Raw genomic sequence first — 22,324 nt, forward strand, 5'->3', positions numbered from 1 at the left:
AAGAGATTAAGTCAGTTTTACTGGAGAATTTCATCTCTATGACTCCAAATATGTCCTGTCACCTTCATACAGCTTTTCTCTTAAAGAGAAAGTACCTCCCTAGCGGTGCTCAAATCCAAGTCTAGAATTTATGTATTTTTGTGACCCTGCTCCCAGCGTTTAAAATATATATATATTTATATCTTAAAGTACTCAGGAAAATGCTCAAGAGCTTAACGCAGCCCCATCTGAAAGATATGTGAAATGCTGCCCAGTCAGTCAGTACGCCAAGAAGATGCTCCTACAGAATAGGGGGTGGCAGAGAGGGTGATCCAGTAGCTTTGGGGCTTTCTGCTGTGCTATGTTAACAACATGGTCTCTAGCCAGGGCTGGCCTTGAACTCCCTATGTAGCCAAAAAATAATCCTGGATTTCTGATCCTGAGATCACAGGTACTATCTGCCAGTTGTTTGCAGCACTGAGGACCAAAGCTAAGGGATCAAGCATGCTTCACCAGTCAACTGAGGTGCGTCCCTGAGCACAAATATTTCTAAGAAGAGGAGGAGAGCACTGGAGCCAAGGGGAGAGGTAGCCAGGAGCAGAGAAAATAAGGTTTTGACCTGGGTTTACTGACATCTTTTGCCCCCTGTAAACTATCCCTTTCGACCGGGGTCCCACCAACTTCCCATGGATGAGCCGTCAAGCTCCTATCACCCTCCCATCTTCCTGGATTTTACAGAGAGAAACTGAGACCAGAAATAGCACCGAGTGACAAAGCACTAGCAACTCCCACCCTCCAGTGGCATCCAGGATCCCCAACTGCCCTGTTGCTGATAGAGATCAGAGGCCAGCCATAGTCCCAGGCTGCGAGTCAGGATCCCACCTGAATGGACCTACGTGACTCGCCATGCTGTTGGTCCAGGAAAGAGCATAACTCATTTTAAGTGTCAACAACACAGCTCGGCAGTGGTGACGCACAGCTTTAATCCTAGCACTTGGGAGGCAGAGGGAGGCAGATATTGGTGAGTTCAAGGCAAACCTGGTCTATAGAGTGAGTTCTAAGACAGGCAAGGCTACCTAGAGAAGTCCTGTCTCTCCTGTCTCCAAATGCAAAAACAAAAACCAAACAGAACACTGAGCATGTGTCCCATCTTCTGGGTAGAGTTAGGACTCACCTTTCTCATGGCAAATGGGGGCAGCTGGCAAGAAAGCCTTCTGACTAAACCTGGAGCCTCCTGCCCAGACCTTGGGTGGACAGGAATCATGTGCTGAGGCCACTGACAGGTGGCAGGCAGCCAGGCCAGCAGAGCGGTCTTGTCAGGGACAGGAAGCGATTGCTGGGCAGTGGGCCAGGAGTGGCTCCATTCAGCAGCCTCCAGACGGAAGCGCCTTTCCTGTCTCCTACTCATCTTGGGGCCCCTTCCTTACCTCCTCAAGGGTAAGCCAAGGAGCCAGCAGCAGAACCTAGAAGCTTCTTCTTGCTGCTTCCCACGGCCCTGGCCCACCACTCTCTCCCAAGGAATAGTTTCCATACAAAAGTCCAAGCAAAGACACCCAGTCTGGAAGAAGCAGGTAAGAAAATTTCTGCCAACAGCCCAAGACAATCAGTAGGAACCAAGTAGGAATCCTAGGGTTAATCATTTGCCCATCTTCATCAGCAAGTAAAAGAGTAAACAGAAAAATTGCCCCTTGTGGGGTATGGGTCTCAGAGCCCTGCCTTCTTACTAGCCAGGGGCCAAGAGTCACCTCACTGGACAGAGGATGTCTCTGGTGAGCAAGGAACAGCAGCTTCATCTTCCTCCTATGTGTCACATCCAGAGAGGCCGACTGACCCTCCCTTTGGCTGGCTTTCACAGACCACCCAAACCCTAGAACAGCCTCCCAAGCGGCAGACTGCTGGGCAAGGTGAACCAGAAGATGACTGTAACTAAGTGCTGACTACCCTCCAGACAGAAGCCAGAATAATCTGGTTTTAGATCTGTGGCCACTGCCTTTTCACCTGGAGAGGAAAGCCCAAGAGGAGCATAGCTAGTGGTAGACCCTGAATTCAATGCTCAATGTCTAGACACACACACACACACACACACACACACACACACACACAGACAGACAGACAGACAGACAGATATAGAGAAACACACAATGTCCTTAAGGCAGATAGTTCCTATCTAGGGTAGGACCCCTCAGTTTGCACAACTTGCCACATGTCAGGCCTCCACCATGTAACTACTGTGCAACTCCTTGTAGACAAAATAAAAATTGGTATAATGCAGAGACAGATCCTAAATGATAATTAGATTCTCTGCCTTCATTTTTTATTTAATAATAGAAACCTTAGGCTATGCTCAGCAGACGCAGCGGCTGGCTTACCTATTCAATGTATTTCATAGACTCAAAGACCTTGAAAATCCCTTGAACCTTTATGAGAACAAACTGAGGCTGGGAGAGAGGGAGAGAGAGAGAGAGAGAGAGAGAGAGAGAGAGAGAGAGAGAGAGAGAGCAAATGCCCGGGTTAGAGATAGACAGGCAGATTGTTAGACAAAGTGTGTCCCCAATCTCAGTTTCTTGATGGTCCCTCCAATGCCCTTTACATCCCTTTAATACAAAATGACACTTAAAAACAGACAACTGGGACCAGGTAAGGCAACACACACCTATGATCTTTCCTGGGGTGGCTGAGGCAGGGGGATTGAGATTTTAAGGCCAGCCTACTTAGCAAGACATTCCATCTCTCCCCAAAAGATAAATCTATGACATACTTTGGCCCTCCTAAAGCCCCTGCTATATTAGTCAGGGTTTTTCCAGAGGAAACAGAACCAGTAGGATGTATGGATATTTAGAAAGAGATTTATAATAAAGAATTAGCTTATGCAGTTCTGGAGGCTGACAGTTTCAAAATCTACCCTGGAGAGCAGACACTAAAAGCAATGAGCTGGAAATATCCTCCTGGTTCAGGAAGGTCGGACTTTTGATCTAGTCAGGCTTTTAAATGACAGAAGGAGGCCCTACCACATGGTAGCTGCGAGTCTGCTTTCCTCAAAGTCCACTCTCTTAAATGCTGACCACATCCAAACCCGCCTTCCCGGACTGATTGTATGTATGGAGATGTCAAGATGACTTTGTAGGCTAACCTAAAAAATTAAAACTTACAAACTGCATGTACTTGTTTGCTCTGTGTGAGAGAGAGAGAGAGACATGTGACACACATGTGAGGTCAGAGGAAATCTTGTGGGATTGTAGGAGCAGGTTCTCTCCTTTCACCATATGGGGATGGAACTCAATTCATCTTGTGTGGCAGCATGCACGTTTACCCACTGAGCCACCTCAACAGCCCCCCCCCAAAGAAAACAAACAAACAAAAAAACACCCTCACAGAAATATCCCTAAAAATGTTTGAGCACTTACCTGTGGCCCAGACAAACTGACACAGATTAACCACCACACACACCCTAACTGAAAAGCAGCCTCAGCTAATCCCTTCACATTTCAAATTTACCCATAAAAACTTTTGTTAGTGTTACGAAAACCACAATATATACCTGGAGATAGTTTCTGTATCGTGTGATGAAGAGGACGAGGAGGAAGACTGAAGATTAATCTTAAAAATTTCCCCAGAGAGGCCTGGTATGATAGGCCTGTAAGTATAACACGGAAAGGCTGAGAGATAGGAGAACGTGGCCAGCTCGGACTACATACTGAGTGCGGAGCTACCCAGGTCCACAGAGCAAGATTCTGTTGCAAAACTAGCAAAATCCTCGGAGCAAGGGAGGGCTTCCTAGACATATGTATGGTGCCCAGCAGAAAGAGACACAGACTTGGACTGCATGAGGAGTGTGACTGATGAGACTTGGTCATCAACAGCCTTGTACGAATGGGGAACAAGGGGCTCTGTGCTAAGATTCCTGGGTGGGATCAAATGACCCGGGCAAGTCTTTCCAGATGAGCCTGTGATCCTGCTTCTCCTAGAAGGAATAAGCCTGAGAGAAATGTAGCAAAGAAGGAGAGGGGGCTGTGGGAACAAAGAGTTTGAGGCAGACATTCTGTCACCCAGCTTCCCATGCAGATTCAACAGGAAAAACTGCCATTCCCTTCTCTGCCCAAAATAACTGCATGGTGTTACTGATGAGGAATGGCTGTCATGTTCCAGCTGGGTACATTTCAGCTGGGAATGTGATGCCTGTGCATGTAATCAGCCAGGGGAGCATTTGACAAGCGGGGAGCAGGCAAAGTGCAAGGCTACCTGATGTCGACATGTGCCTGCTTCAGCAACGCTTAAAACTCCACAGCTACAGTATCTTCAACTCAAAGAAAAAAAAAAAAAACCCTCGAATGCACTTGAGAATACTTCTAAAACCGTTACTCACTCCTATTTCCCTAAAAATAACAGGGTACATAAAACCCAAATCGGGAGAAACTATAAAAGACACACGATCCAGTCTCTTTACCAAGACAACAATGACAAAAACAACAAGAAAGGTATAATAAAAAAAAAAAAAAAAAAACAGAAAGAAGGGAGCGAAGCCCAAAGGTCAAAAACTTAAGTCATATATCAACCAACCTCAACACACATGCTTACAGAACCCAACTTAACTTAAGAAACCGCAAAATCAAGTTCTAAGTGGCCGGGCAGTACACGGAGAGACAGTGGCACTAAAAATCTAAGGCCAGCCTGAACTACACAGTGGGACTCTCCAAAACCAAAACCAAAGAAAACTACGAGACAACTAAGGAACTGTGACGCCTGATTAGCTATCTGATATCAAGAATTGTTCGTCTTTTACGACAACTAAAGAATTGTGATGCCTGATTAGCTATCTGATATCAAGAACTGTTCATCTTTTACAAGGCTGGTATTTGAATAAGTTTACAGAATTCTTTATCTTCAATATATGAAATGTGTACAGATGAGATAATAATGTCTAGAATTTGCTTCAACACAATTCCAAGGAAAAGAGAATTAGATGGGCGCAGATAAAACAGGAAAGGCCATCTGTAAGCCACTGCTAAAACGTTGTATACGTCTGAGGCCATTATACTACTCTACCCACCTTTGTATTTGCCAGATAGAGACCTGTTTATACTCACAGGTCAGTGCTGCTGCCGACCTTACCCAGAGAAACTTCTCTCTGCAGTGGGCAGCAGTTAATGCAGAGGCTGATAATTGATTATAGCACTGAGCGTGTCAAGCCCCACCCCACCCCCAAGGCTCAGTGAACATTGAAGAAGAAGGTAGAAAGAACGTAAGAACCGATGGTTGCGGGGGGGGGGGGGGAGGGTGTTGGAGGAAGGATAGGTGCTGTGAAACACTGTCTTCAGGACATGACATGACCTTTGCTCTCACGGTCTCACTGCAGCTACCGTTGCCTGTACTAGGTCAAGTCCCCAAGATCAGTCAGCACCCAATGGGTGGCCACCAAGTGGACTCAGTGGGTTATTAACCAAAAAAGAGGTCAAGATGGGAGAGGGCAATGTGTTAGGGGGTGCTGAGGAGGAGTGAGACAGAAGTGGGGGCTGGAGGGGGAGGCGGAATTGGTACATATGACCAAGATGCAGTTTTCACATGTATGAAGTTGTTAAAAAACAAAAGATACTCTATAATAAAAGAAAATAGACCATTTTTCTCAAGTTGAGATAGGGTTGTATTCATTCAAATTCTGAGCCAAACATAATAAAACATTAGAGATTTCCATAAAAAGAATGGCCTGTTTCTATAAATTATGACAGGGCAGGATTGACCACTATACTTAATACTGAATAGAGCTCCTGGGAACAGAGGCATAGGGACAGTGAAGTAAAGAAACTAGGAGGAAAAAAAAAACATTTGATACTTTCTGATGTTTTATTTTTACATAAGCTATAAAAAACAAAAAAAAAAAGGTGTTGTCAACCTAGAAATACAGCTCAGGTGCTGGCAGCTCTCACTGCTCTTGCAGAGAACCCAACTTCAGTTCACAGCACCCTGTTCAGACCACTTGCAACCACCTCTAATTTCAGCTCCAGTAAACCCAACACCCATGTCTGGCCTCTGCCGGTATCCATATACACGACATACATTCACACAGACATAAATAGATACATAAATAAAAATTAAAAAAGGAAGGAAGGAAGGAAGGAAGGAAGGAAGGAAGGAAGGAAGGAGAGAAAGAAAGAAAGAAAGAAAGAAAGAAAGAAAGAAAGAAAGAAAGAAAGAAAGAAAGAAAGAAAGGAGCCTTACCAGCTGCTATGTACAGAAAATAACTGGGGCCCTGCTTCTACTTTCGGCCACATTTGCATTGCTCAGGAACCCAGAAAAGAACGCTGTCAGCTCGGTGCTCAGGTGCTCACTGGTTTCTGCCACAAGCTCAGCAACTGTGCACGCAAACACCAAGGGGGAGGAAACCGGGTTGAGAGTCCAGGTGACAGCTCTGCAAAGAAAATGCTTTAACTCTGGGACGGTCACACAGAAGAAACAAGGTGAGTGTCCTGCAGAGGAAGCCCACTAGTAACTGACATGATCTTCTAAGTGGATGATGAACGTGCACATAGAAGAAAAGACAGATTATAGCAGTAGCTTGTGAAAAACGGGATCTCCATGAGACAAGCACTAGTGGGAGAGATCTACTTCACTAGCTAAACCTGGGAGCTTTGTTTGTCTTGTTTCTGCGACCAGGTCTCACTGTGTAGCCCAGGCTGGCCTCAAACTCTTGATTTCTCCTGCTTCAGCCTCTCAGGTGCTGGAATTATGAGTGTGTACCACTATGCTCGGCTCCTGGGAACTTTTAAATGTAGATCATGTCCTCATTGGAGAAGCTTAAAGGATAAAACCAGGTTTAGTTATTCTCTGTCACAAACAAAGCAGCTAGAAAAGATGTCTCCGCTTCAGATAGCATAAGCTCATAGTTAGTTTCTGGTACAGAGATGTGCCCACAGGACGCGGCTCGCTTCCAGACGTGACGCATCTGTCTCGGAAGTGTTCGGGGCTTGTTCATAACTTGAACACCAGAGTTACTAGTTCATTCATCAGGCACTGTCTGCTGGGGTTCCTCATGTTCCTACTAACCCCGGCTCTTCATAATCCAGAAAGGAGTGGCAGTACCACGCACACTCAGAAACAGAGTAATGGCTTATTTTTCTTTTCTCTTGAGCATTGCTTAGAGGCCCTCAGAGTCCAAGAGCCCCCTGTAGATAGGTTCATCTAGCAAGAAGGCCCACAGCTTTTCCTGGGACTCTGAAAGGATTCACGGAACAAAACCAAATCAAAGTAAAACCCTATTATAAGCCGCTACCCCTGCTATAAGGGCCTCCTGATACATTTCCTCTCATTAAAATATTTCAGAAATGGGCCAAGGTGGTTTGCAGAAGAGGTGGGAGCAATTTTACCATTATGTTGGGAAGATAATTGGTTGGACTCGTGGAGAAAAGAAAATAACAGCAGCTTATCCAAATCTACGCTGTAACAGACAAAAATACCAGCAGCTTCAAACGGGATGGAGCAAGACTTGTCAAGGGAGTGCAAAGAGCCTGAACACTCTCGCCACGTCAGCTAGCGGCCTGTTGTGCTGTAGCAAGGCAATGGAGTGGCAGAAGGTTAAGTGAATTGTCCAGAAACACACAACTGAGTGGCAGGCAAGAACCTAAAACTCTGCCATATCAACTTGTGCTCCAATCACCCTTGCTACATCACCCACCGTAACCAGTATCCCTTGGCTCTCATACTGGCAATGCGGGCCTTCAGCATTAGTAATGGGCCTGCTTTTTCACTTCTGCTGTATAACAGGCACCCTCAAAGGAAGCTGCTCCCCGAGCCTCTAACACGATACTTCTCTGGGATATACCTGATTTCCATATTTGACCCTGAAATTTGTAGCTTTTGTTAGCTGCTTAATCGGGCTCCTTCCAGTCCGGAAGCCTTGTTCAACATGCCCCATGTGTTGGAGAAAGCACAGGCTGAGGAATCAATAGGCCTGGGTTCACACTGCAGGTCCTAGGACAGTGGCTGTGACACTTACTATCTCTTGCCTTCAAGTCTCAGTCGCCTCTTCAATACAGTGTGTAAAAAGAATTTAAATCCAGTTACCATATGACAGGGCAAACAATGCCGTTACTAAACATCATATCCTACCAAGTTAAAAAAAAAAGCTTTCAGAAATTAGTTATACCTTGTTGAATTGTTCACAAAGGGGTCTCATAAACCTACTAAACAAACCAAAACAGGCTGTTACTAATGACACTGGTTACCCTCCACAGCCCAGAAAGCAGGACTCTGGTACTGAAGGCACCACTTACTTAAGACTGACAATCATCGTGATAGAAGGTGAACATCAAGCTCACCCAGCTCTATGAACCTTATAACTTACAACAGGAGCCTGTCTGTAAGATATACTGATGTAACCGCGGCACAGATGGTATGGGAGTAACAAACCACTCTTTAAAATTTGAATTTAAGGCCCACTTCATGAGAAGGACATTGTGAATGAGTCCAGGAACCTGAGACAAGACAGGTCATGGGCCCTAGCGAAAACCATAATGCTATTATTCTGCTAAAGAAACACAGTTATAAAATGACTCGAAATGGCATGCCCCTACACAGGTTGATCCGTACATACTGATTTGAGAAGCTTCTTCCCGCAGCACATGGGCATTAACACAGAAACCCACAACTGAACAATGTGCAAAAGCATGAGCACTCAGCTCTAAATGAGATGTCCATATCAAATGCCTCACTTCAAGGCTCAGGAATCTGTGGGGAAGCAGAGGCAGAAAAAGCGTATGAGCCACAGGTGGTAGATTCCTCCAAGGAAACCGTGTCTTCTAAATCCAACAGCGCCGATAAATATGAACTCACAGAGACTACGACAGCAAACACAAGGCCTGCGTATGTTCAGCCCAGACAAAATCCCAGCACAGAGCAGACAAAGTGGCGCAAACCCCCACCCTTAACCAAAAAGACATCTGTAACTGACACCTTCTGGGAAAGGATCAATCAGTTTCTCCCAATGCAATGACAGTGGATGTGTCAAGGTAGACCTCACGCCCAGAAGCAGAAAATCAACACAGAACAGAACAGACTATGTTCTTCTCCGTGCTTTGTTTTTTTTTTATTTTGTGTGCACACACGTATGGTTATTATGATTTGGTGGGCTTTTGTTTATCTTGGTTTGTTTTTGTTGTTCTTTGGAAAGAGAGAAACATGGAGCTAAGTGAGGGGAGCTGTGAAGGTACGGGGGAAGAGAAAGATTATGATCAATATATAGTGTGTATTCTTTTTAATGTAAAAAGTCACCTTGAAAAGTGTAAAGACTAATTGACTCCTGTGATTCACCTGTCTGGGCTGGGTCCTATCAGAAAGCAAGCACGGCTCACTTCCTGAAGCTTTGCTTGCGGTTCCTCCTGACAGAGCTGGTTCTGTTAAAGCTGCCTTTGTTCGCAGTGGTCAGCCCCAAAACCTGGAGCCAACTCTCACTATCACTATCGCCTTTTAGTCAAAACAGTTCCATTCCCTTGTTTTGACTTTTCTCCTCTGTTTCAGTGACACCTTCACTGCAAAGGACACTCAGCACTAGATATACATACACGCACCAACAAGTCTCTGCAGAATCAATCCTAAAACACACTTGCCACTGTTTATTCTCCTGCTCAGGAACGCCTAAACATCACACAAGCACAGAAGCACAGGCTTGAAGAGCGCAATGGCTGAACTCAAGACTCCTTGCCTCATGCCTACAATCCCATAAAAGGTGCTTTCTCTGTGCTGGCTCAGGCTGTCCTTTCCCACCTGTGGTGGTCGGACCTCAGCCTCTGGAGCCATTTGGCAAGTAGGTAGGTATTCTACCACCAAACCACACCTCCAGCCAGCCCTGCTGGAGCTCTCTGGGCCTCTGTTTGTTTCATTTATAAATTAGGGGAAAGAAATTCAACTTAACGCACAGAATTATTGCTAACAGTTCGGTTCAGACAGAATTATTTCACTGATTTTCATTTTCATGACTGACACGTTTCATTTACAGAATACTTTATCATTTCTGTAGCCAAATTCACCTAGGTAAGACCTCGAATGTTTAATAATGTGTAACCACCACACAAATGGGGAAAATATGTTTAGTACTTCTAGACCAACATGTCTGCTAATTTCTATAAAATGATAACTTCACATAGACCCTGGGGCCTCGAGGCGTCTTCCCTCATCCTATCCTAGATGCTCGTAATTACGGTCAGCTGACTAGGGATGTAACTTAGTGGTAGGATACTTACCTTGCAAGCAAACAAATATATGTGTGTATATAATAAGTGTATAATGATTCACACCTAAACACTGGCTCTCCCTTTCCCTACCACCTCTCAACTAGCTGTAAGTTTGTTTGTTTGTTTTCTGTAAATAACTTGGGTTTTATTCACTTCGGTGATTCCACCACAAGTTCTCAAACGTTTCTTGAAACATATAAGATTCTGTATAATCATTTCATTGCCCCTGCCTCAAAAGAAAGAACTAAGAAAAAAATAGGAAATCCAGTGACCAGGCCAAAATCACATCAAATAAGATAGAACCATAAAAACAACCTGTTTATACTAAAAATTTTTGTTTATTTGTTTCCTTGCTTGTTTTCCAAGACAGTCTCCCTATACAACTCTGCTCTCCTGGAACTCCCTCTGTAGAACGGACTGGCCTCACACTCACAGAGATCCTCCTGTCTCTGCCTCCCAAGTGCTGAGATTAAAGCCACTATGACCAGCTAACTTGCCAAATCATCCCCCTACAGAGGCAGTCATGACAAAAAGTGGTAGTTAACTTCAAAGACTGACAGAATTATAGCAAAAAGGAATTCCACACCACTTGGTCAAGTATTATCATCTCTTGCTTATATCAAATGGCCCAGCATAGATAGTTCTTCCATCCTATCTGTGCTTAATGTTAAGTGTGTCTATGTGATGGGAAGTGATTCTCTCTGACAGTTCGGTTTTGCTTTCCTTGCTACAATTAGAAAGGTATATATTTCCTAATTTCTCACGTTCCTACATCCAACTGTCAACCAGGAATATCCCTTCTCTAAGGCACTAGAGTTAAGCCCTGATGCCAGAGGTGGTGCCTGAGTTGGAACAGAGGTTCCAACTCTCACTGATGTTGATGTTAGCGGTGATCGGTCCAGCGACCACACATACTTAAAGAAGTGTGGAAAGATTTCAAGGCCACATAGGAAGTGGTGACCAGAAATAACCAACAATTGACTCAATCAATAAACCCAAGTGCCTCTTGGGGAGTAAAGAAATAGAAACAAAAAGGTTGCTATGGTAACCAAAGGCTGTTTACAGTCTATTGACATTGTTCTTTTTTATGTTTGTGTCTGAGGATTTTACCTGCATGTACATATGTGTACCATGTGCTTACCTGATGCCCTCTGAAGCCAGAAAAGGGTACTGGATCCCCTGGAACTGGAGTTACAGGTGATTATGAGCGGACAGGACACAAAGTGCTCTTCAGCACAAAGTGCTCTTAACTGCTGAATCATCCCTCCAGACCCCCATTAAGAAATTAAAAATAAGTACTAGTAGGTATTTCTTCAAGTCTAGCTCATAGTTTTGTCTCCTGTTTCTAAGATAAAGAAGGTTCTGTATCTGGCACACACACACACACAGAGAAGAAAGAGATGAGGAATGTTCCGATATAAATATAGAAACAAGTACATGTTGGGGTGACCTTCCTTCTCATTGAGAAGGTGTGTCTCTGCGTTTTCAATTGTTGACTACTATACCAGCAGAGACCTAAGTGCCAGCAGAATCTTGGTATTGTCACTTCTGTGGCCCATCACCAGCATTGTATTTCCAAATGCTTGTTCTTCCACACCTGCTAAAAAACATGAAGGTCAAACAGCCCTCTATAGCTAAGGGCAAGCTAAGACACATATCAGGTGTTGTCTTGTTGCTGATTGGTTGTAATCAAGAGTTGATGGCCAATAGCTGGGGAAGGAAGTACACGACTGGAACTTGTTGGCAGGGAGAGTGCAGCAGGGAGATGCAAGCTGAAGCAGGAGAATGGAAGAGGACGTGGAAGGGAACAGACACAGATGGGAGTAAGGAGGCAAAGAGGTAGCCACATGGTAGGTCGCAGTGATAGAAGAACTGGGTTACACAGAAGCTGTAAGACTGCCCCAGCAAAATGCCTAAGCTTTAAATTAGAAGTCTCCATGTCTTATTTATACCTTTGGCGGGTCCGTGAAAGTCCCAAAATATCTGATGCTCCATGTTGGGTGCTACTTGTAACCAGTGTTTGCTATTTTGTAGGTCCCTTTCTCTCTTCCAACCTTCTCCAACCCTTTACTTCTTCCCTTTTAACCTCCTAATACTAGATAGGAGAGAGAAAAGATTAGAGAGGAAAGGGGGCGTTGTTATCATTACACTACTTCTGGCTGTGTTTTAGGGGTGTTGAGTTCCTTGGGGCAAATTTGATCCTTAACGTCAGGGTATTTGATTTCCTCTTCTCATTTCTTTGCCCCTGGCTCACCTGACAAACAGCAACTAACAGCATCCAACCACCAACCAGCCACACACCTATGGGCTCTAGCATTAATATATCCTGAAAAGTCCCCAGAATTCCAAACATCACACAGGACCAAAAACTAACCGCAGGAGGCAAGACCACACCCCTGCCAGAGTATGAGGCAAATCATAGTCAGCTACAGCAAAGCAGCCCCAAACCCCTACACCTGGGATTAAAATGAAAACATATTCCCATAACATTTCTGTGTGTGTGTGTTTTTTTAAGAAAACAAAATTACAAAATTCTCAAAATCTACAGAGTGATCAGTCTTACTACTCAACAATAGGTTGGAGGAGATAGCTCAGTCAGTAGAATACTTGCTCCACAAATACAAGGACCTGGGTTTAGTACCCAGCACCACAGAACAAATCCAGGAACTGGAATGCTTCCATAATTACAACAGTGCAGAGGTAGATAGGAAACTGGGTAGTTTCCTGCTGAAAAAAAACTGCATTTTCCAGCTTCCCCCGTGAACGACAGAAACCACCCCATAAGGCGTTGAATCCCATCTTCCTCTGTGAGCATTTAGGCCATCTGCACGTGTGGGTGACAAAGATGCCCACTCACCTAAAGTAAGACCAAGCCTCCCTTTCTTTCCACCTTCCATCTCTCCACAGCTGCCTCTTAATGATGTAACACGGTGCAGTACACTGTAAAAGGATCAGGATCTCAGAGTCTGCACCCACGTCCAAAATGTCTCAAACAACCGAGAGGCATGTAACAATCACTCTGCCCTCGATGTCTCCTGAATTGATACACGAGGATGCTGTGAACATGGGACCAGCATACTGGATCAACTGGCCATGCCCCTATACCCCAGAATTCAGTTCTTCCCCCTAGCAAAAGCTAATTCCCTAACCCACCCTTTTTCCAGGTCCAGATGCCAGGTGCTCTGTCATCCAACTCACAACTTGGGAAAGTTATTCAGAACTTCCAAGGCATGCCTTTGACAGCTGGTTTTATAGCTGCAGAATCAACAAGGGATTCTATTAAGTGATATTCCAAGCCTTTAGATCCTTCAGAAGGAAAGGACTTACATCAGTGGTTCTCAAGCTAATGCTGTGAGCCCTTATGTTGTAGTGACCCCAACCATAAAATTACTTTTGTTGCTACTTCATAGCTATAATTTTTGCTACTGTTATGAATTGTAATGTAAATATCTGTTACATAGGATATCTGATATATGACCCTGTGGGATCATAAACCAGGGACAGAGAACCGCTGACATAGACAAAGGAGATTCTCCCCCAGCTGGGTTCACCTGTGGTACTTTGAGGTTATAATCTAGTCTCTACTCAGATAGACAGCTCCAGGGCCAGTGTCTGCAGCTTGAAGTCAACAAGGACACAGCTTTGACAAGGAAGCTTGAGGAGGTTTTCTAAGAAATTCCAAAGAGCCAATGTCTGTTAAAGCTCATTTAATTTCACTGCTGTCAGTAGGTGGTGATTTAGAGATCTGTCCATCGGCAGAAGGACAGAAGGCTTTAGCCCTCTTTGTTAATTCAGTCTATGGTGTAAATTATTTACTACAGAACTGACATGACTGGCTACTTTCATGTTTCATCTGTATGGAATGAGAAGGTGGAGATTTTTAACAGTTCTGGTAATAGGGTTAGTTTCAGAAAACTTTATAAAGTGAATCACTTACTGGCAGGGCAGTCATTTACTTGGGTAGTAACTTAGGACGTTCTGGAATGTTCTAAAGAAGTGCCTGTTGAGGAGAAAACAAGGCAGTCACTGTCTCTGGGAGTATGTTTAAATTGGAAATCATTTCTTTGGGGGAAATACAACTTACAATTAAATTGTCTCTTGGAATACAGGTATAACAATTGGATGTTAACAAAAATATGTATTGTGTTCTCAAATACTAAATGTGGTTATTTAAGGCGGTAGTCCCAGTTTTTAAAATACTTACCTTATCAAATTGTTTCTAACAAAAAAAATTTATTTTATTTTTTTACTTAAGATACTGTTTTTGTTCACTGAGTGATGACTGGTATTGTTAATATTTAAGACAAATATACAAAGTTCATCATGTGTAAAAGCAAGGAATTTCTCTTAGACACTTTCTGTTCAGTCATCTTTGGATGCTGACTTTAGCTAACTTCTTTTACACAGCTTCTATTTGCCCATTCCTTATGCAGGGGTCTGACATAACAGTTACCTTTTCCTTCTATAGAACTCTGGTACATGCTCCAGCCAGTTGTACAACTGTACTTAACTTCTGTTAATCTTGACACAAAAGCTTTCCTTGTGTAACTTTGTCTCTTAATGTTCCCCACAAAGTTGGACAGTTATTGCCTTATGACTTAGGTTCTGATCTTTGCCAATTGTTAAATTTTATCATCGTCCCTTGGATGGACCCTCTTCTGAGATGCTCTAAGTGGGGTTCCTCTCATCGCCCTCTGTCAGCCTTGAAGCAGTTACTGAGAAATAGACACCCTGAACCCCCTAAGAGCAGGCTGGGTGACCTTTAAAAGGAAGATAATGAGCCATGAGCCATACAACTCATCCCTCTTCTTCTTGTCACTCTGACATTATTTTGGGGACTCAGAACTAAAACAGCTGCAGCCTCTTTTGCTTCGATCTGCCTCAGTGTCTCACCAATTCAGCTTAACATCCTTGAGGACCAACTGGATTCCTTGACTGCTGCAGCACTCCACAATGAGAAAGGACCAGATCTGACTCCTGAGATGAGATTTGTGCCATCTCCACAAACAATGCTGCTTCCACAACTGCACATTCTAACTGGTTTGAGATGGAGCCTAGAGACAGAGACCAGGAAAAATTCAACCACGTGCCCCCTCTTATGTATGGGCTTCCAGCTCCCTACTACCCTGGCTCCTCCCCTGGATCACTCTGTTTCCTCCTATTACCCTCATACTTACGTTTTTACCCTCCCTGACTTTTAAATGTTTTACTTATGGAGCTACACCCTATACCCCAAAAAAATGTCCCACAAAGGTCTCCCAACAGCTCTCATCCTACACCTCCATCTGTTCCTGATACATCTGCAAAAAAGACATTTTAGATGTTGTGGAGAAACTATGGCTAAGAAGGACATTCATCCCTTTCACCTCAGGCCAATGCCTTCCATTACTCCTCTGCTTCCCCCTGTTCCCTTCCTTTGATACTCTGGTGCTCCCTGCTACTTCAGTCCCTTATTTGGATGCAACGGGCCAGACAAGGGGATCAGTCACCGTGAGGCTGAATCAACTCTACGTGCACTTTCTCTACTGGCCCACTCACTCCTTCCCATCTCCGCATCCCGCAAGCTTCCCAGAAAAATCTGTTTTACTCTGTAACAAATCAACTGCTTATAGTTCTCTAATGATTATTTTCCAAGACTCTGCAGGAATGCAGGCCGATGACGGCATGACCCACTGCAGCCGATTAAGACTCTTCCCCCACTGCTATGTGACCAGAGGGTTCCTTCAGTGGACTCAGAACTACTCCCTCCAACAAAGGACTACACTTCCCAGCTTCCCTTATGGCTTCTCAAGTGTAACAAATGTACCATACTGGTACCGGATGTGGACAGTGGGGGAGGCAGTGAAGGGGCGGGGGCAGGAGGCACATGGAGACTCTGTACCTTCTTCTCAACTCTCCCATGAACCTAAAAACTGATCTAAAAATGTCTTTTTTTTAAAAAAAAATTATGTATAGTTCCATATATGGTTATTTTCTAGTTCAGACACTTTTAAAGCATTTGTTCTTTCTCGCATTTCCTTGTAAAAACCTGATAGTACCATCACACTAGACAAGAATAAAAATAAAAATGAAATATTTTAAAATATAATACATGTTTAATAAATATTCAGTCAGTAGCCATCTATTAAATGTTCCATAATCTACCACTCTTCCAGGTGTTGTGTTGCCAGATATCATGTCTATGTTTACATCCAGTTTTCAAAGCTACCTACCATTGTCAGAAATCTGTATTAGTATCAGCTGAGAGATTACCAAAAGCTCAGGGAAAAACTGTGATTCTTTACCAAGGTTCCCAAGTATAACAAAACAATCAACAACTGGAGAGACTTTTCAGGAATGCCCTTCATCAAGCATCAAGCAAAGCGTGCTAACCACATGACAGTGTGTGGCAGAAATAAAACCCAGAAAGAAGGGTTGCTTGTGATTTACAGTAGGATCCTAACGAAGTTCTCAGAAGAAAGGCCACTCCTAGCCTGTGACTGCACCGAACATGACTTGCTGTGTAGATAGACAGCTATCCCATGAACTTCCTGCCAGAAGACAGGTCCAATCTCAAGACAGCCCTTTCCACCCAAGGAGGAGAGGCTGACCCACTATCCACACTTGCTGAAGTAAAGCCCAAAGCCATCCTCAATGCTACTCTTCCCATTCTCTCAGGGATATTAATAGAGATGCTTCTTCGCTCCAGCCTTTCTCTGTTCTATTTCCCTCCTTACTAGCACTCAGGGAACCCCTATGATTTTCTTAGATCTGCAGCAGAAAGGCTTTTCCTAGATCTAGTGAGGATGGGCATGCCAGCAAGAACATGACTGAAGCAGTGGCCCCACCCATACACCTGGAATCATTAACCTCCATCATTCACGTCAGCACAAACACAGAAAACGGCATGCCACAGCTCTGTTCTGCATCTTCCCGCCAGGGCTTAGCAGTCAATCCCATTGAAAAAACATGAGCAGTAACTAAGAAAATCAATTTCTTCCTGGTCCTCCTACAATAGAAGCCAACTGCTGGCATGAAATGCTTCGTGCCTCTGCTTCGGCATTTTACCCATGACTAATAATTCATCATGACTAGAGTTCTGAAAGTCCACCACATGCCATGCTGTGTCCTGGACACACAGTTCCTGCCACGTGCTGAATTAAGTTCTCATGAAGAAATCAATGAAACTCAGCAATTCAGGCAACGCATGAGACTGAAAGAGAGGTCAAGGCTCTAGCACAATCAAGCCAACCTACCCAGAAAATAAGAGACATCGCCTGGAGAGAACAGAAAACAATTTGGATAAGCTGGAAGAAAACAAAAACAAAAAAAGAAGAATTCTGAGCACATTTCTGTGCTGAAAGGCCTTATAGATTCTAAATTTGGTCTTTCTGAGTGATAGACATAGGAAATTAGAGGTATGGAAAAAATGTGGTTTATTATTGTTGTTTAGTTTTTAATAAAAAAAAACTGCACTTCTCAGAATGAAAGTTGGTAGGATGACTTCAAAAGCCCAACAATATTCCCAGCAGGGAACCTGCAAACGTGGAGGGCTTTAGAAAGAGAAAGATCAGCAATCTGGCAATCCCCTCCCACAGACAGAAGTTCTTAAAGCTGCTGTGATCAACAGAGCTATATTCCAGTGCCTCTCCAGTTCACTATCTGTCTGGGGCTCCAGGCAAGTGTCTTGACGTCTCTCTGACCTCTGGCTTCCTCATTTTTAGAATGGAGAGAACATCAGGTATCAGATGGAATAAGGCAGCACATGTAAACTGTCTAGTTTATCCTGTGTATGTGCACAGGTACACATGCATACATGTGAACGGGACAGTCTTGGTTGTCATTACCCACCTTTTTACAGGCCAGATCTCTCGGCAAACTGGAACTTAACAAGGAGGCTAGGCTGGCTGGCTTCAGGGATCCTCCTGGCTCATCTCCCCAGTTCTGGAATGACATGCACATGCCATCATGCCTGGCTTTTTTTTTTTTAACATGGGTTCTGGGCATTGCACCAACTAAAGCACGCATTTCCCCAGCCCCAAATTTCCAGTGTAGTCACTGATGTATTAAAAAATGCACTCAGTAAACTGTGACTGCTCTAAATCACATGAAAAACGAGCAAAAAGAAAAAAAAAATTACTTGTCAATGAAATCATACTAAGTTGGAAGGAAACAAGGTCTGAGGAGCTAATTTACCCTGTTCTTCTACATGCTATATTTTGGCAATAATAGACAGCTTAAGATTCAAGAAGGAATCATGTTTCCTGTCTGACTCAGTGGCAAAGAGTGGGGCAGTCCTTGGAGTCTAGTCATCTCATAACCACGTTCACAACTGAGAAGGAAAATCACCTTCTTCACTGTAGACCTATAAAAATAACTGACTGCACACTTGCTTTAACCCATTCCATACGTCGCTAGCGTCTGAAATTTAGGCTGGCAAAGAAGCTCAATAACACAGTCCTCACGAACATCTTTTACTAGACACCATGACATTTTTAGAGCTTCTTAAACTTGCAGAAAGGAAAAATATTGGTACACCATGACCTAGAGCCTTCATTTGCCCTGTTGCAATGATTCCTAACAGGTCTATGAAAAAGTCACGGAAGCTTTACTATAGCAACCAAGTAAGAGATAAGCTGTAGTGTGGGCTCAGGATGTAGCTCAGTAGAAGTCCCTGCCAACCTTGTAGCAGATCCTAGAACCCCCAGTATAAAACGAGGTGTCCTAAAGTGTACCTCTAATGCCAGCATTCAGTAGATGGAAGCAAGAAGGACGGGAGCTATGGAGCTGTCCAGTCATCCTCGGCTACACAGTGAGCTGGAAGCCAGCCTGGCCTACATAAGAGCTGATCTATAAATAAATCCTAATGTGTGTATTCTTTCACAGCTTTCATTTCTTTGTGAACTTCAAATCAGGCATCCTTCGTGGGTCTGCTAGTTAGAAAGCATCAGGCAGAAAAAGTCATTGTCCTCAAGGATTTTATAATTTAAAGGGGGGAACAAGATGAACAGCTCTCTTAACAGACAGGGAAGAGGTGTCACCAGAATAAAAAGTACCATGAGGATAAGCTTAACACTAAGCAGGAATTCTTGAAAGGCTCCTAGGAGGGAGTTAGGGATAGGAACAAAAAGAGTGAAAGGCAGTGCAGGGATGTGCTACAAGCGTGTGGTTTGATCTAAGTATCAGATGCTCAAGAATGTGTGATGCATCTTTTTTTTTAAGATTTATTTATTTTTTAATTATACAGTATTCCACCTGCATGTGTGCCTGCCGGCCAGAAGAGAACACCAGATCTCACTATAGATGGTTATGAGCCACCACGTGGTTGCTGGGAATTGAACTCAGGACCTTTGGAAGAACAGCCAGTGTTCTTAACCTCTGAGCCATCTCTCCAGGCACCACCCCCCTCCCGCCCCATGATGCATCCTTCAATGAAGGCTGTTTGCTGCAAGGACCAGCAGATAATGTAGATACAATGAAGAAGTGGGTAGGCACTGGATATGTCCAGAATTATAAATACCAAATTAAGTTATTAGCCTTTGTCGTTTTATATTAACACTAAATAACATGTGGTATGCTCAGAAATGTGCCAAGGGGCAAAGAAGAAAGGAGAAGCGATGTCTCAAACTGCACTGGAGGCTCCCACAGAGGGCTGAGATCTGGACTTCTTCATGCTCCTGTGTTGTCCCTTTGGAAGCATACAAGCTCTTTGCTTGTCTTAACTGTATCCTCTTTGTAACCAATTTTTATGCTTTCTCCTTCCTTTCCCAGGACACTAAAAAATTAGGCAGACAAGTAGATTCTGGAGAAATCCAAAGAGCTTTTGGCAAGAGGAAAAGGAAATGTTATGCAAATCCATCACTCTCAGACATGCAGCCTCCAGTGAGGTCACCCTGGTCCCTTCAGTTTAGCTGCAGCCTCTGAGTTTTCTGACTTCTTGTCACTCGATCCTTAATCCCAGGAGTTTTTGACTGCCATCATGTTTCTCTCCAGTGACCTAGAAGGCAGCCTGACTCTCACTGTAGGGTCTTGGTTCAGTCTCAGGTCATTTCATTGTCTCTTGGGCTGTCAGCTTTCCCAATCCTACGTCCTACACACAAAGCCAGTGTGTAACTGGAGACTTTTCCCAGTGCTGACCCTCTTTCTCCATCTCATCCCGACCCTGGCTGCCTGGGCAACTCGTTATTTCACTCCAACCTCGTTCACACGCTTCATGCATCTAGCAATGCCAGTGAAAAACCTTCCTCCCTCTTCAAGCCACTTACCCAGGGCCCAGAGCATCCTCTTCCCGGTTAGCCTTAGGTAATCCCCCTCCCTACTCACGAGGCATTCCTTTGGTTTCCAAGTGCACAGCGCATTAAGCAGAAAGCATGCTGTGTCCTTAAGGAAAGGGATGCACACTTGTACACACGTGGAAGGGCAGAAAGGCAACAGAGGCAGGTGAATTCCCTTACAGGCGTCACACTCGGGCTGTGTTCAAACTCGCCCACTTGTCCCCAGCAGCTCTCAAAGCCCACAGAGTTGCTAGCCTTGCCCGGTCGCATCTACCGCAGCAGTCTCTTGGGAAGAGACCCGCTGTGTGGGAATGCTGACAGCCAACGGAGCCTGACTCAACAGGCAAGATTACAGCACTGCCAAATTAAACTGTGCCTCGTACTCCTGTGGAGGGGTAGCTGATTCACTGGGGTTGGGGGTGGGCGTGAAGATAATGGGAAATCATGGGAAGTTCCAGAGGAAGTATCAAGTCCCGTTCTAGAGGCCTGCTATTGTGTACTCGGGCTGTGAGGTACAGCCAGGGACCCTGTGTCACGGCTCCTCTTCACCCCCCCCCCCCCCCCCCGCACACCAACACATGCCTCACCTCAGGCCACCTGAACCTCAGTAAACCCTCTGGCTGCAGGCTCCAGCTCTGTCCACCACCTGGCCACGACCGGCCACCGTGGACATTTGTGGCTAGGAATTCTAGCAACGCCAGACAACGACCCCTCTTGGGCCACGAGCCGCCGCCTAGCCCAGCCTTCCATCCTCGGATCCTTATTGTGCCTTTTGCCCAGTCTGGTAGCAGCCCCCAAACCGTATTCCGAGCTGGACGGACAGATGGGAGGAGCTGGGAACAGACACACATTTCACGGGGCCAAAATGAACCTGCCTTCCCTCGCAAAGTCCCCACCCTCGGCCCCTTTCCTCCCCGTGGGGCTGGGGGCGCTGACTGCGCAGGCAAAGGGCGCACGATCTAAGCCGGTGCATCGCTGCACACAAAGCCCTTCACCTTCTGCTTGCTTTGCAAGCTCCTCCCTGGGCTTGGTCTCCCAGGGTCTCTGATGCCCCCTTCGGTGGTCTGTGGGACGGTCCGACTCGCTCTTGCAGCGCAGCGCAGCCTCAGCCTCCTCCTCCCCGCCCCTCGCAACAGAGCCCAAAGAGGGCTCAGCCGGGTTATAGGGACGCAAAGGCTCCCCACGAGTCCATGGTTCCTGAGCCTCCAGGGTGGCAGAACACGGTCCGGCGTGCGGGGCACAGCTTCGCTCCGCAGCTCAGCTACGGCACACACCCCAGCCCCGAGGTGGTCAGCTCGGATCCCCGGCTCGCCATCCCCAAAGCGGGCGAGCCCAGCCGCGACGGTGCTCCTACCTGCGGTGCGCCGGGCGGCTCCCAGCGCACTGCCAGAGCCTGGCGCCCGCGCGTCTGCCCGGAGCGGCGGCGGTGCGGCCGCGGGCTGGCACTCGGGCTCGCTGCCCGCTGCCTCCTCACTGAGGCTTCCTGTGGGGCTGGACAAAGGACATTTCCTGGGAGGAGCGGGGAATGTTCCCAGCATGCCTCGATTTGTAGTTCACGGAGACTTCCTGCCACCGCAGCAGCCGCGGGGGCTCCTACTCGGACCCCAGGACTGGAGGAGGGGCGCTCCGTGCGTCCCTGGACACGGTCCGGCTGTAGCAGCGCGTGGCCGATGGCCGACCCACCCGCCGCCGCTGGCAGAGCCGCGTCCTGCAGGCGCGTGGTGGCCGCAGCCGCTCGCTGCCCCGTGCGCGCTGTGCGAGCGGCCTTTTCTTTAGAAATGAAGTTTGTTATGGGTTCTCTTTAAGTGGCTTTATTATGGCTTTTTTCTTCTTCTTCTTCTTCCAATAGATGGGCTTCCATTGGAGCAGGTT

At 45.5% G+C, this 22,324-nt stretch overlaps 1 protein-coding gene across 1 annotated transcript in view; it reads right to left on the minus strand.

The window, feature by feature from the left end:
• Znf697 (zinc finger protein 697) overlaps window positions 1–22,007 on the minus strand; it is a 36,293-nt gene extending 14,286 nt beyond the window's left edge. The window contains 1 exon segment of the mRNA XM_021632362.2: window positions 21,807–22,007. Within this exon segment, the coding sequence (XP_021488037.2) occupies window positions 21,807–21,990 (184 nt within the window). The 5' untranslated portion in view covers window positions 21,991–22,007.
• Window positions 22,008–22,324: the final 317 nt, after the last annotated feature.

Source organism: Meriones unguiculatus, chromosome 10 (assembly GCF_030254825.1).
Source record: "Meriones unguiculatus strain TT.TT164.6M chromosome 10, Bangor_MerUng_6.1, whole genome shotgun sequence".
Classification (NCBI taxonomy): Eukaryota; Metazoa; Chordata; class Mammalia; order Rodentia; family Muridae; genus Meriones; species Meriones unguiculatus.